The 15219-nt window shown below is 42.5% G+C and overlaps 1 protein-coding gene across 1 annotated transcript in view; it reads left to right on the top strand.

The window, feature by feature from the left end:
• Positions 1 to 15219, top strand: part of PSTPIP2 (proline-serine-threonine phosphatase interacting protein 2) — a 68473-nt gene that overhangs the window by 39435 nt on the left and 13819 nt on the right. Inside the window, exons 3-6 of the mRNA XM_059409583.1 lie at positions 1094 to 1171; positions 3710 to 3744; positions 6934 to 7040; positions 11622 to 11684. Of these exons, the coding sequence (XP_059265566.1) occupies positions 1094 to 1171; positions 3710 to 3744; positions 6934 to 7040; positions 11622 to 11684 (283 nt within the window). The remainder of the gene's footprint in view (positions 1 to 1093; positions 1172 to 3709; positions 3745 to 6933; positions 7041 to 11621; positions 11685 to 15219) is intronic.

The following is a 15219-nucleotide window of genomic DNA, read 5'->3' as shown; positions in this document are numbered from 1 at the left end:
TACCAAGCTCCTGATATGAGCAGGAAATGGATATAAAAATGAGGATCATCACCCTGCAGCCAGTAGCTAGGGGCAATTAAATGAGACTATGTTACTAGCTGCCACGTACCAAGCTCCTGATATGAGCAGGAAATGGATATAAAAATGAGGATCATCACCCTGCAGCCAGTAGCTAGGGGCAATTAAATGAGACTATGTTACTAGCTGCCACGTAATGAAGGCTTGCCAATACACATATAAACTACCATATATTTTGCATACATTATCTCATTCATTCTCCTACTAACCCTGTGTGGTGAGTTTTATCATCCTTATTTTACAGCAGAAGAAACTGAGGCTCAGAGAGGTTATGTAGCTTGTCAAAGGTCACACAACGAAGAAAGGATAGATCTGGTTTCAAACCTAGGAAAGTCGGGTCCCGGAATCTGGTACAATGTACCTGCTCTGGTCCCTGGGACACCATAATGGATGGGGGAATGGGGATATTTGGCACATTAGAAAGACCCTGCTGCACCAAGTAACAATCAATTGTTCTTGTGAGACCTGCCAACTGCAGAGCCTGTATTCTGAAATTGCCCTCTCATTGTTGCAGTTTAGCTATGTCTTTGAATTGACTATGGATGAGGAACTCTATAGGATGGTTAAAGGGATACTCTTCGAGAACATGGGAGGGGGGGTGAGCCTCAGGAGTGCAGCATTTGGTGGAAATATCGTATTCCACTTAAGTATATATATATAAATATAAATAAAAATCAATTTTTGGTAAATAAATCCTTGGGTCATAGTTTTACGAGACCGAACCCGTGATTGGGGTCATAGTTTTAAATAGTTAGTCTGTAATGTCCTAGCCTGTGCTGGTCGGGAGGTTGTGTCTGGTTTTGCTGTGATGTCCATGCTGGTGACTTAGAGATGAAGGCTACTGGTCTTCTCATAGTTCTTCTGGTCGGGTAGAGGGAGTTCTGCCTTTTAGAGACTGGTTTATATCTGAGCTTCTCCCGTCAGAGGTGCAGTTTTGCCCTCGAGGGGCGTGCCATGTGTTTTAACTAAGAATCAACCCCAAGAAGGACTCAGAGCCCTCTCCTATTCCCCTCAGGGCATCAATTGAAGAGAAGTATGGCAAAGACCTTCTCAACCTCTCCAGGAAGAAACCATGTGGTCAGTCGGAGATCAAGTAGGTGCCACGCTTCATTCTGGGTTCCTGGTCAACCAGTACTACTGGGAGCCCCCATCACTTCAGCAGACAGAGCTGGCCCATGGGGTGACATGTATTGGGTGAAAATAGTTTATAATTGTTTCCCTCCCCCTTATTTCCAGTTGTGAAAAATACAGAAAAATAGAAAGAAGGCTCAAATGAACTATGAAGCCATGACCCATTAGTAAAACTTTCTAGATTTAATTTGAAGTCTTTTTCTATGTATACTGTTTCATAGAGAGGATTATATTAATTTTATACTAGACGTTTAATAGAGGGGCTTAGGCACATGCACGCATGCTGTTTATGACAACTGTGAGAGATGGTCTTTGCGCCATTTTATGGCTCTCACCACTGATAGGAGGTATCTTTTTTTTTTTTTTTTAAGATTTTATTTATTTACTTGACAGACAGAGATCACAAGTAGGCAGAGAGAGAGGAAGGGAAGCAGGCTCACTGCTGAGCAGAGAGCCCAGTGCGGGGCTCGATCCCAGGACCCTGAGATGAGGCCCTGAGCCAAAACCAGGAGTCAGACGCTTAATGAACTGAGCCACCCAGGCGCCCTGATCCAAAATGATATTTATTATATTCATACACATTTGACCTCTAACTTAGCAGATTCCTAGAGAGCCTCTGCATTGTTCTCTGTGCTCTGTGACAAAAGCCAGTCAGTGTTCCTTCTAAGAGCGTAGCTCGGAGAGAAAGATGCAATGGGGAATGATTCCTGGCAATGGTGTCTCCACGGTTGACATGGAAGGTTGTTTAGGTGACTTCTGTCTCTGGTACCTCCAGGATGATCTTTAGGAAGGGGCCCTGGATAAGAGCGCGAGACTCTGCTTCTGCATGGACTAGTTGGACTTTTCCCTCTCCTGGACCACACGGAGACTCGGGTCTCTAAGGGGCTGCATTAGGGTTTAAGGCCAAAGCGCTTACGTAAAGGGTGGTAGGATATTTTCTCTTCCCACAATGAAGAACCCTAGGGAAGAATGGAGACGACATGGCTGGGCCACCATCCCCAAGGTTCCGATTCTGTCTCTGGATTGTCATCATCCCCTGAGCAAGGGAAATAGCAATTAAGTGATGATATGAGGCAACAATGTTAATGACAAATGGAAGAGCTATTTGGACTGCCCTCTTAATGGCCCTTCAGGTGGGAGAAAAATTTTACACCCTGAAAAATTTATGAGTAAAGCTGGGTTTCAGCTCCATGATTCCCCATCGAGAAAGACTTCTGGTTGTACGTGCTGCCATGTCCCTCTGCATATCTCAGTAATGCCAGTAGAAAGTCTGCACTTCGTGAAGCTCATTCGTCCTTCTGAACCGCTGGCACATTTGTCCGATGGGATTCTTTCTAGTACACTGTGTTCCTTGAAAAATCGTATCATAAGTTGGATAAGGTGAACAGAGAATGTGCAGTTATTTTTTCTGCTTGATGTCTTTGTAATAATTGGGAATATTTGTGTGAGAAAAGGCATGGAGAAAGAAGAATCCTCTCTTTTGGGATAAGTGAACAGAGCAGCAGAAGCGAAAGAGCTGGAAGGTGTGGTCAGCTGGAAAAGACAAGGGCTTTTACTTTGCAAAGTAACAAAACTTGCTACACACGTATATACATATAGGAAGTGATCCATGATCTTATGCTGTGGGGGCTGGGGGCTGGTGAATTCACAAAGTTCCATTCTTACTTGGAGGGGCCTGACTGAGCCCAGTGAAATCTGCTTCTATGAAGACAGCATGAGTAAGAACATTCCCAGGGCCAAGTGACCTCAGAAGGAGGTTTACTTAAGAAGTGTAGGATGGGGGAAAACTCAAACCACAGGCAAGGGGGGTCTCCCCGGGTGCAGGAGCCATGGGCTATAAGAGGATGGGGGGACATCAAGAGAAGGTGTGAAAAATGAGTCAGGGTCTTTCCACACCAAAACCGTGAGGTAATAAATGTCTGTTGTTTTAAGCTGCTAAATTTGTGGTAATTTGTTATTCAGCAATGGAACACTAGTGCAATGTGTTTAGTGTCTCCCCCATTAGAGCCTGAGGTCTGGGATCATGTCTGTCTTGTATCATTGAATCTTTAACATCTGCCACAACATGTAGCTCGTAGTTTATGTTCAAGAAGCACATGTTTGATGAATGGAAATAGGGGGCAATCAGGAGCCAGAGTGTGAACCCTTCCTTTACTGGCTTGTATCCATATTTCTAATGATCATACCTTAGAGAAGGACCGGTATTCTTATGAGAAAGGGACCATAACTCCTACAATACCATTGGGGGAAAGGAAGCATAAGGAATTTTGGCATCTTGCTCTACCCGGGTGGACAGTGGAGAAGCTTATGCCTGGGATTGAGAGAGTGAGAAAGAGGAAAGTGAACGGCCAAAGTCTTGATCCTTTGTGGTCTTTCCAAGCTCACAGGCAGAGTTGAGCTGGAAGGCCGTGAGATTCAGGCAGAGAGAAGCGTGCAGTAGCATTATGAAATTGCACAGCCAGTTTCCAGAACTGAAACTATACATGTGCTTGATTTTTAGCACCCTGAAGCGGGCCCTGGAGGTCTTCAAGCAGCGTAAGTGATTCTCTAAACTGTGTTTGCTGGCCCTGGCAAGTGCTGAGTCTGTCTGTCCCAGAAGTGGGTTTTAATTTGAACAGCGATCTCATATTGGGTGAAAAAAAAAGTTAGAGCAGCTCGCAAGGTGAGAAGGAGCTATGCAGAGCTGAAACGAGCAGGAGAACCCATCCTCCACACCACCGCGTCGTGACTCCCTTAGAGCAGCGGTTCTCACACTTGAAATCCAGGGCGAGACCCTGGCACTTTGGCCTTTAAGGGGTCCTGTCCAGTTCTATTTATTTATTTATTTGAGAAAGAGAGAACACAGCAGGGGAGGAGGGGCAGAGGGAGAGGGAGAAGCAGACACCCCACTGAGCAGGGAGGCTTATCTCAGGACTCTCGGATCATGACCTGACCTGGAGATAGACGCTTAACCTACTGAGCCACCTAGGTGTCCCCACTTCTTTTTTTTCTTAAAGTAATCTCTTCTCTCAACATGGGGTTTGAGTTCATGGTCGTGGATCAAGATCAAGAGTTGTACTCTCTACCAACTGACCAGCCAGGCGCCCCACACTTCAGTTCTAATAGTCCCCAGGCCAATTCCCAGAAAGTGCCTTTAAGGCTTTCTGTTCTTCCCAATACCTGGTGCTTCCAAGCTAGCGATTTTAACATGACACTGTAGACGTGATATGTGCTTAAAGTGTTTCTGTAGCTAGTTGACTGGTTCTAGACGTTTGTAAATATTAGCTAAATAGATATTCATCCTAACTTTTCCATAGAAGGTGTCTTCTTCCCTCTTTAACCACTAATAAATACATTTCTCCAGGTGGAAATATTGTTTATGTTTCTTGTTTCTTAGATACCCACAAGCCTAAACATGTGGGCCAAGGGAGCTTCAGCCTAGGCTGGGTCTCTTAAGCCTATAAACTTGTTCATACTTATTTTCTTTTTCTCCCCAAAATAGTTTTATTTCCTCCTTATTAAAAGAAAACATACATTTATATATATTTGTCTTAAAAATTCAAGCAAACAACTAACTAGTTAGACAGCTATCGAGAAGATAATGAACATTTGAACTTTCACTTCCTAGCCATAAGCAGTTATTGGTGAATGTGATTCCAGGTGTTTTTATGCAATGAAAATTATACACAAATATGTCTATTCATATAAATAAAGAGGATGATACTGTTTCAGTGGTACAGATTCTATGAGGTGAGGACAGATCCTATGTTTTAAAATCAACTTTGAAATGAAAATATCAATTTTTTAAAAGATTTTATTTATTTATTTGACAGAGATCATAAGTAGGCAGAGAGGCAGGCAGAGAGAGAGTGGGGGAAGCAGGCTCCCTACTGAGCAGAGAGCCCGATGCAGGGCTCGATCCCAGGACCCTGGGATCATGACCTGAGCCGAGGGCAGAGGCTTTAACCCACTGAGCCACCCAGGTGCCCATGTCTCTTCCATTCTTAAGCCCGTCTGTTGAGTTTTTTTTTTTTTAATCTCCATTAGTGTGTTTTTTATTTCTAAAATTTCTGTTCAGTTCTTCTTTTTTTATCTTTTTAAATTTTTATTTATTTATTTGAGAGAGAAAGCAGAAGGAGGAGGAGGGCAGAGGGAGAGGGACAAGCAGACTCTGCTGAGCAGGGAGCCCGTTGGGCCTCAGGACCCAAGATCATGACCTGAGACAAAGTCAGATGCTTAACTAACTGAGTCACCGAGGTCCCCCTGAAAATATCAATGTTTTCATCATGCTAAAAGTTTGGTAGGTTATCTCTCTAGACCTTTCTCTATGCATTTGTAATTCTCCTTCTCTTTCTTAAATCGCAGACACACACACACACACACACACACAGAGACATGAGTTTTTGTATGAATGAGATCATACTATACCTAGCTCTCTACAGTTTGTTTTTCTGAATATTATCTAAACATCTTCCCATTTCAATTCACATAGGTCTGCATTATTCTTTCACATTTGAAAGTTCTGAGGGGCACCTGGCAGCTTGGTCAGTGGAGAATGTGACTTTTGATCTCACAGGATTCTGAGTTGAAGCTCCACACTGAGTACAGAGATTACTTAAAAACGAAATCTTCAAAAAAAAAAAAAGAAAGAAAGAAAGAAAGAAAGAAAGAAAGAAAGAAAATTTTGATCTTACAAAATGCCAGACTTCCTCCAAAAAGGTTGTACTGATTTTTCCCTCCACCAAAGGTGCTATTTTTCCCCATCCTTGCCAAAATGAAGAATTTTCACACTTCAAAAAATTTTCCCAACTTAAAAGCAAAAAATTATATATTCTGTGGTTTCAAGTTTTACATTTCCTTCAATAGCTTTAAGGCTGAATACATTTTCAAATGTTTATTGGCCATTTAGCCAATCTTTAAAAAAAAATCATGTTCTTTAAGTAGTTTCTTATAATGGAATATATATGTATATATTTCTTTTGAGTCATAAAAGTTCTTTTATATAGCTATTTACTTTTTTTATATAAGTTACTAATAGTTTTTCCAATTTGTTATGTATCTTCGAACCTTGTTCAAGGTTGTTTTGACACACACAAGTTTAAAATTTTTTCTTAGGTCAGATCTGTCAGTCTTTCTAGCTTTAATGCCATGCTTCAATTAGTTTTCTTAGAACAAGTAAAATAAGAATTTTGTTGTTGTTGTTGTTGTTGTTATAAAGATAAGCCATGCTCATTGCAAAGATCTTAGAAAATAAGGGGAAGAAATCACCAGTCATCTTTCTATCTAGAAGTAACTATTGGTAGCCAAAATTTTCGTGTATGACCTTTCTCACAAATGCTCAGGCTCATGTTAGAGATAGAAAGACTATTAGAGTCATCTAATGTGAAATAATTATTGAATTTGAAATTATAGTGGGTTTTGTGATATCGTCTACCACATAAGCTCTGTGAGCTGGAGCCTTGGCTGTTTTTCAGTCCAGCCCTGGGCACACACTAGATGAGTGACAGCCAGTGGTAGGAGGCTAAGCTAAAGGATTTCCTAGCTTTGGTCTTGGTGGCCAAGGCAAGGCTGGGCACATGGAAGCACTCAATAAATGGTGACCGAGTGAAGTACGTTATTTTTACCCCTTGCTCCAGTATTTTGTGCATACGTTTTGTGCGGTTTTGTATATTTGAATTCAGACATATGTAGATCTTGTGTATTGTTTTTTGTTTTGTCTTTTTTTTTTTTTAATTCTTTTTGCAGAAGTAGACAATGTGGCCCAATGTCACATTCAGCTTGCCCAGACCCTAAGAGAAGAGGCCAGGAAGATGGAAGAATTCAGGGAAAAGCAAAAGCTACAACGGAAAAAGGTTGGATTTGTGTATGTGTGAACAAGATGCTTCTCAACTCCAAGCTTGTTTGTTCATCAGGCTCCTTGGCTCATTCCTGCCTTCATGTAGCCATGCTCTTTTAACCAACCTATCAGATTCTTTATTCGGAAACCACATGGAGACTCAATCTAGATGGTTATGTCCCTGTGCCCATTTGCATCTGGGTCAGTTCTCTTTGAATTCTTGCAGAGTTTAGGGGGCTGGCCTGCCTTCCTCTTCTTCTCATATCTGCTGCCACTATTCCAACTGACTGGCAAGGGGGAGCCCTCTGTCTTCAGTAGAGTCTAGGGCATTAGACCTGGAGGGCTCCCAGATCACACTCCTCTTAGGGCCGAGGCAGTAAGGGAAGGGTAAGTCATGGAAAAGACTCACTTTCTCCCCGAGACCATCCAGTCAAATGCCTTATCTTATAAATAAGGAAACTGAGGCTCTGAGAAATCAAGTCCTCTTTGTCTTCAGAGCAGGTGCACATAGGCTCCTCTTCATTGATGGGATTTACTCTGTTGGACTACACGGAAGGACACAGGAGTAAGCAGAGTTAATAAAACTGGCAAACATTTGAGAAGTTATAAGGATCAAGAAAAGAAGTCCAGTTTTATGATCGTAAAGCATTCCTTAGAACTAGACCTTAGTCCTTAGACTAGACCAGGGCAAGACTGGACTAGACTAACTAGTCCTTAGAGTAGACCAGCCAATATCCTGACTCTCTTCTATTTTGTTCCTAAATGACTTATATATCCAGGTTGGCCTGGTAGCCAAGAAGGGACCTTCAACATTTCTTTCTTATATCTGGTCTATAAGGTTAGAACCTCAGATTCTCATGGGGGGGAACATGCTCTTTCCTATTCGGCATCCAAAGATTTCCAGCCCGATCTCCCAGATAGCTCTACATGGACTTTTTGGAAATCCATCCTCATCCTGGCTCCTGGCCACCTGAAGGTCATTGTCTGTAGTGTGTGTATCTAATGAAACATCCAGCGGTTCAGGCCAACTCTACCCGTATATCAACCTCAGCAACGTTGCCTATGGCTCTAGGTCAGATTCTAATTCCAGCTTTTTTGGTGACTACTTGGCATTTGGAGTGGATGAGCCTTTGGACCCTGGCTGCCTTCATCTACGGTCATTCCCGAGCTGCTCTTGCAGCTGTGGCTCTTGTGAGGAAGGAAGGGTGGACACTAACTTGTAAGGAACACCATATCCTGTGGCTTATTACATACTCACGCTTCATGTATCAGGTTTGAGAGGTACATATGACCTCAGATATTTTTCAGAGCAGAAAGAATATGCTTATTATACCCACCCATTGGATAGTCACACTGTTTTTGGCTGACAATACCAGCCCTACCCACCTAACTAGAGGAATAACCATTTTTCAGAGGCAAAAATGCCTTAGACAGTCAGAGTCTATGCATACATGATTTCCAGGAAGAGGAGCAGAGGTTCATTTCCTCATAGTTCTGAGTGCCTTCGGTGGCCTTGGTCACTTCAGGGAGTGTTCTGTTCATTTTGCAAGGCTTCTGAAACTTCCCTTCCTAATAAGTTACGAAGACCAAATTCTCATAGCTCAAAGAATATGTTCTGTATTCTGTTACGCAATAGAGGAGCCAGTGTTTGAGCCACTGCTGTCATCCCTGTTCCTTCTATCCTATGTGCTCTCTTGTTCAGAAGAGGGCCTTCTGAGCTTTCTTGGGGAAGTCCAAAGTTTATTAATAAATTTTCAGTTACTTGTGTCATGATGGACTCTTAGATTGTACCACTTCTGTATTTAGATACATTTGTTTTTTTCAAATCAAACTTTGGGAGAAAATATATCAGTGCTAACTTCTCATTTTCACTGGCCCAACTCTGCATGCTTTGGTCTTCCACTTTTTGGAAACTAAACCATTTCCACTTATCAAGGAAAGCCATGAATTGGTTTCGTTCTTTCTTTCTTTTTTTGTATTTTTTGTTTGTTTTATTTATTTATTTGTTAGACAGGGAGAAAGCGTGAGTGAGCACAAGCTGGGAGAGCAGCAAGCAGAGGGAGAAGCAGGCTCCCTGCCGAGTTGGGAGCCCGATGTGGGACTCAACCTCAGGACTCTAGGATCATGACCTAAGCCAAAGGCAGCTGCTTAACTGACTGAGCCCCCAGCATCCTCATCAGTTGGGTTGTTTTAGAAACTTGGGCAAGGGGAAGTATTGGCAGAAGGGCTGATCAGAAGTTAATGGTGTACTCACTTAGACAACTAGATTTCTGCAGTGGTGAACAGTACAGACATGGTCAGCCTTCCCTCTGTGAGTGTAGAGCATGGCTAGAGACATCATGTGACATAGTCATCATGATAAAGCACAATGAACCTTAACTAGTAGGGAAGGTGCAGAGGCCACGTGAATGTACAGCGGGGACACCTGACCTCATCAGTGAGGCTGGGGAGGTCTCCTGGGGGGTGACCTTGAAGCTTGTCTCTTGAAGGGACAGCACATGGTCAGGGGCTCTCCTCTGATGCCCATATTCTGTTCTACATCTCAGCTAAGACTGGGATGATTGTGGAGCCATGTTGTTCTGCCTGTGTAACAAGCCATCTCTAAAGAAAGGAACCTCCTGGGTTGTACAAAGTGACCTGTTTTCTGAGTACAGTCTGAATGCAGACAGACAGACACACAGACCACTGAAAAGCTCTTTCAATAATTTACCATAGGGTCATTTAAGTCATTTATATATCTCTTCTTTCTTTCCCCTGCCCTCTTGCTTTTCCCTACCTTAGAACAGGGGTGATAGTTCTGGCACTACTTTGTGTTATCAGTAACACAGAAATTTGATTTCCACTGGGTTTGGCCTTAGAAGACTTGCTGTGACTAGGTTCCTCTGTAAGTGAACACAGGCCTGAGGAGGCTTTAATCAAAGAGCTGGACTCGGTGTCCCTGAATGACCTTAAGCAATATCTATCACCTCTTGGGCCCTAAGGTAGCACCTGTCAGGTGGCAGCCAGACTGCCTCTCTAGGGTCCTGTCCAGATGCAGATGCCAGGCGTCCTCGAAGGCAGAGAAGAAGAGAAACGGAAATGTTCTGGCTAATTAATAAGACTTTGTAGCCATCTCATTGGTGCCTGAAGCACATATTATATGCAAACTGGACACAAGAAGGCCTGGCTGGGGCCATAAACTATAAAACAGTAGCAGCTCCCAAACTGAAAGAATGGCCATGTGTATATTTGGTCTGGAAGAGACGGCAGACTAGACCAACATCGCTAACTGACCTGCTCCAGGGAAAATTAGAAACCATTAACATATAAACCCAGTTCCTCCTCCTGGCAGAGGTACATAGGCAGTCATGTGAACCACACAGCTTCCTGTCTGTGATAGCAAGGACCTTCCCATGAGTCTTTGCATGCGGGGCTCATGTCTGTTCTCTGGGCCTTCAGCGTCTTCACTGTTAGCAGATGCATAGCCACCTCCTGGTACCTTGATTTCTGCTGGGCTAGAAGATGACTTCTCTGTCCTCTGAAGACCCCTTGTCCACCCCTGACCCCCCAGCCTGGTGAATTTCACATATTACACGAAATTTATACATGCCAGACATTCCATTCAGATATCTTGAAATCTGTGTTGGTAACAGACAAAAATTCAACTTTCCAGAAGAAAGAGACATCACATTTGAGTATCATTTTCAGTATTACTATTTTGCATTGTTCCATTTTGCACAAGAGCAATGCCATAACTCATTTGGAATGATTGCATCTCTTAGTCTTTTATATACCCATTTGGCTTTATAGAGCTATCGTAAGGGATCGTGGTAGGTTCCGGTACAGTCAGTCTGTGCCCAAATCCCCACTCCACGACTTGTGTGGGTTAAGTTAAGCCAACTCAGTTTACTGTCAAGAAAACGGAGATAAGTGTATTCACAGTCGCTGGGTTGCATGGAAACTGCTTGGCACATGATACTAACTGGTAAATGGGAGCTTCTGTTATGTCTGACATACTTTTTTATTATTTGCTGCATTGTTTTGAGCAATGAACGTGTTAACATCACAGCCACAACAAAGAAATGGCTCCCAGTTGAACTCAGCAGAGTACTTTGCATTTCCTGGATTAGATGGGGGTAAAAAAAAAAACACCTTTTTTAGCTGTCCTACAGACATATCTTCTCTTCATTCTGCCTGGGCTCCTTGCTGGTTAAGGGTGTGCCATTGATGAAGCTGACATAGGTTTACAGACCAAAGACCCCTTTTTAAAAAGGAATGACGCCTTAACAAGAGTTTTAAAATCCTTTTTGAAACCTAAGGTTAATTCCAGATTTACTGAGGAGACTGCTCCAGGGATCAGTGATGCTCCGAGGCAGCTGGTGGCTGCCCACGTTCAAAGGCGGGCCTCACCGTCACCCAGCCATAAGACCAGGGGCAGGGGCTTCCGCCTCTGCTGCAGTTTCCTCACTTATGCAATGGGGGGAATAAATAGCGTGTCGACCTTCCAGTGTGTGTGAGGACTAAGTGAGATGGTCCACATCGAACTCTTAGTCCTCAAGTAAACTGGTATTAACGGTAATTTGTTTTATTATTAATAGTGCTTGTCCTCTCTTCACAGACAGAGATATTAATGGATGCTGTCCATAAACAAAAAAGCCTACAGTTCAAGAAAACTATGGATGTGAGTCTCACTTTATTTTTTTATTTATGTATTGATTTTTAAAAGATTTTATTTATTTATTTGAAAGAGAGAGAGAGAGAACGTGCACAGGTGAGGGGAAGGGCGGAGGGAGAGGGACCAGCAGACTCCCTGCTGAGTACGGAGCCTGAGGATGACCCAGGGCTCCATCCCAGAAACCTGAGATCATGACCTGAGCTGAAACATGAAGTTGGACGCCGAACAGACTATGCCACCCAGGCAACCCCGAGGCTCGCTTTATTGCCTCCTTTTCGGCAAGGTGACATTTTGTGAAGTCCTGTGCTGTGTATAAGCATATTCCTGAAAATAACATTTCAATAATATTAATTAGTACAGTGGTTTGGGAAAATAACCTTTAGAAGTTTGACTTTCCTTCTTTTTCAGGCCTTGGAAAGACTGAGGATGAAACTAGATAGAGGAAGCAAAATAATAGTGCCTTTCTGGTAACCTGGGAAGGTCATTTAAATATTTCAGGCCAAGACACAAAAGCATCTATACCCCATGAAGCCATTTGTCTTGTTGGATTTGAGCTTTTTCTCTGTGACTGTTTTGAATATGGATTTCTTACCTATTTTACGGAGTGACTCTTTCCTGTTTCAAGATCTGAAAACTGTAAAAGCCTTCCTTAAATAATTTATTTTAAAAAACACTTAATGAGACAGATTGCTAGCAGCCTCCCTCTATCTTTTGTGAGTCTGTTCAATTGGGACAGTGAACTCTGATTTTGAAACATCTGTGATGCCTTTGAAACATCATTATATTTTCAAGACAGTGACATGCTGTCTGGTAACCCAGTTACAGAAGAAAATGTCACCAGTGTTGGTGGCTTGTATGGTTTGTTCTGCATCATTCTTTTTTTTTTTTTTTTTTTAAGATTTTATCTATTTGAGCGGTGCCTGGGTGGCTCAGTGGGTTAAAGCCTCTGCCTTCGGCTCAGGTCATGATCCCAGGGTCCTGAGATCGAGCCCCACATTGGGCTCTCTGCTCATCGGGGAGCCTGCTTCCCTTCCTCTCTCTCTGCCTGCCTCTCTGCCTACTTGTGATCTCTGTCTGTCAAATAAATAAATAAAATCTTTTAAAAAAAGATTTCATCTATTTGAGAAAGAGAGAGATCACAAGCAGGGAGAAGGGCAGAAGGAGAGAGTGAGGGAGAAGAGGCTCCCCGCTGAGCAGAGAGCCTGACTTGGAGCTGGATCCCAGGACCCAGGAAGTCGAAGGCAGATGCTTAAGCGACTGAGCCATCCAGGTACCCTGTTCTGCATCAGTCTTTCCCGTGATGCACAACACCTCAAAGCCACTGATGAATAAAAAGTGATGTTAGTGTAATTCCAGAAATGGTGATGGACAATAAATCATCATTCCCAGCACTTTTATGTTTTGAGTGGTCTGGGGTGAGCTTTCTTACAATTGAAGAGAAAGCCTTAGTGAAATACACATTTCTCAACTCTGTCTTCTACCTACACAGAGAGCCATATCAATGTTAAGACTTTTGCTTCAACTGTCAAAAATGATTTAGAAAACTCAAGAAAAAAAAAAAAAGACTATTGTATTTATTCTTTTTTTTTCTTTTTGCTGAGTGTGTCCTTTTTTCCTCTTGATGTTCCAAGGTTTCTTCTTTTATAGTTTCCTTTTGCTTAGAGAACTTTTTTTTTAAGTAGGCTCCATGCCCAGTGTGGGTCTTGAACTCATGACCCTGAGATCAAGCGGCACATGTTCTGCCAACTGAGCCAGCCAAGCGCCCCCAAAGAACTTCCTTTAGCCATTCTACAGAGCAGTCTGCTAGCAACAGATACTCTGAGTTTTTCGTCATCTGAGAAGGTCTTTTTTTTTTTTTTTTTGAAAGATTTTATTTATTTATTTGACAGAGAGAAAGATCACAAGTAGGCAGAGAGGCAGGCAGAGAAAAGAGCAGAGAGCCTGATACAGGGCTTGATCCTAGGACCCTGAGATCATGACCTGAGCTGAAGGCAGAGGCTTAACCCACTGAGCCACCCAGGTGCCCCAGTTCTTTTTTTTATTTATCTTTTAAAATGTTTATTTATTTATTTGCGAGAGAAAGCAGAAGCAGGAAGAGGGGCAGAGGGAGAGGGACAATCAGACTCTCTGCTGAGCAGGGAGCCCAGTGGGCCTCAGGACCCAAGATCATGACCTGAGACAAAGTCAGATGCTTAACTGACTGAGCCACCCAGGCGCCCCTCCATTTGGTTCTTCTTTTGATCTTCTCTGCGTTTGCTGTGCTTTTCTATTTCTTTGCCAAGACCATCTATTTTTTTCATTTATTTTAAATGTGTTTGTCATTCTCTCTCTAGTATTAGAAAAGGCCAGGCATATTGTCTAAGCTTGGTGTTTGTGAGAGTGAGGAAATTTACTCCATATGCTGCTGGTGGGAGTTTCAGTTGGTGTGGTCATTTTGGAAGGAAGTTGGTCATATACATACTCGTTTACCAAACAATTACACTTCTAGGAATTTGACCTGTGTAGATAAATTCATACCACCCAAAATAAAATCAGCATATTTTTATGTTATAAAAACATGAAAGAAAATAAATGTCCACCAATAGAGAGATAGTTAAAATTGTGGGGGGTGTGTGTGTGTGTGTGTGTGTATTTACAACCATTTAAGTGTTCGGCTACAGGGCTCATGCTTGATAATAGAGAAATGTCTCACATATTGTTACAAAGGAAAATTATTGCATGAATATCTCATGCACTTGTAATTATGAAAGATTAGGACATTTCTATGTGTGTGTAGCATGTACAGAGAATTATATGGCTGTTTACTGAAAGGTCAACCCCAGCCGAATTGCAGAGGCTGCCAAGAAATGCAAGAAGACACGTGCAATATTTGATGAGCACGGACCATCCCTGCAAAGGAGTATTCGTTCTTGGTCAAGCGGTTTTTGGGGGTCAACATTTTTATTAGCTGATTTGCAGCTTTATTTGTTCAAAGTTAAGACTTTGCCTTAGTAGTTGAAACAGAAAATGCTCTGATTCACTAGTTGTAGTTTGAGAACTGTTTTTACACTCATGGTAGTAATAATGGCCCATGATAGACCATGGCCTACTTTCAGACTAGCTAAAATTGTTCTTTAAATCAGAAAGGAACATGGCTATGCCTATGTGCCAGAATCAATGGGATTGGTGCCCTCCCCTCTGTCACTTGCTAGGGAGGGCACCTTGGGATACTGAGGCATAATTATGATTACCACAGCCAAATGATTGCATCTATGTTCCAAGGCTTGGGTTACATATTTGCTCGATTTCACACCTTATGGTTACATACCTACCTTGATTTTGCCTATTTCAAATCCCATCTTTTGTTTTTGTCAGTTTTTGAAGCTCTAGTACTTTGTGTTTGCCAAAATAGGAGTGATTACTTCCTTGATCAGGTTGCCACCCCCATGCAGTTTGGAAAAGGGCTGGAGAAACCTTCCCAAAAAAGATCAGATAGAGTGTTGCCCTCAGAATGCCCACCATCGAGTGGTGACCTCAATGCTGATCCGAGCGCCCCGTGCTT

The sequence above is a fragment of the Mustela nigripes genome, chromosome 8 (genome assembly GCF_022355385.1).
Source record: "Mustela nigripes isolate SB6536 chromosome 8, MUSNIG.SB6536, whole genome shotgun sequence".
Lineage (NCBI taxonomy): Eukaryota > Metazoa > Chordata > Mammalia > Carnivora > Mustelidae > Mustela > Mustela nigripes.
This window is presented reverse-complemented; position numbering and strand designations above follow the sequence as displayed.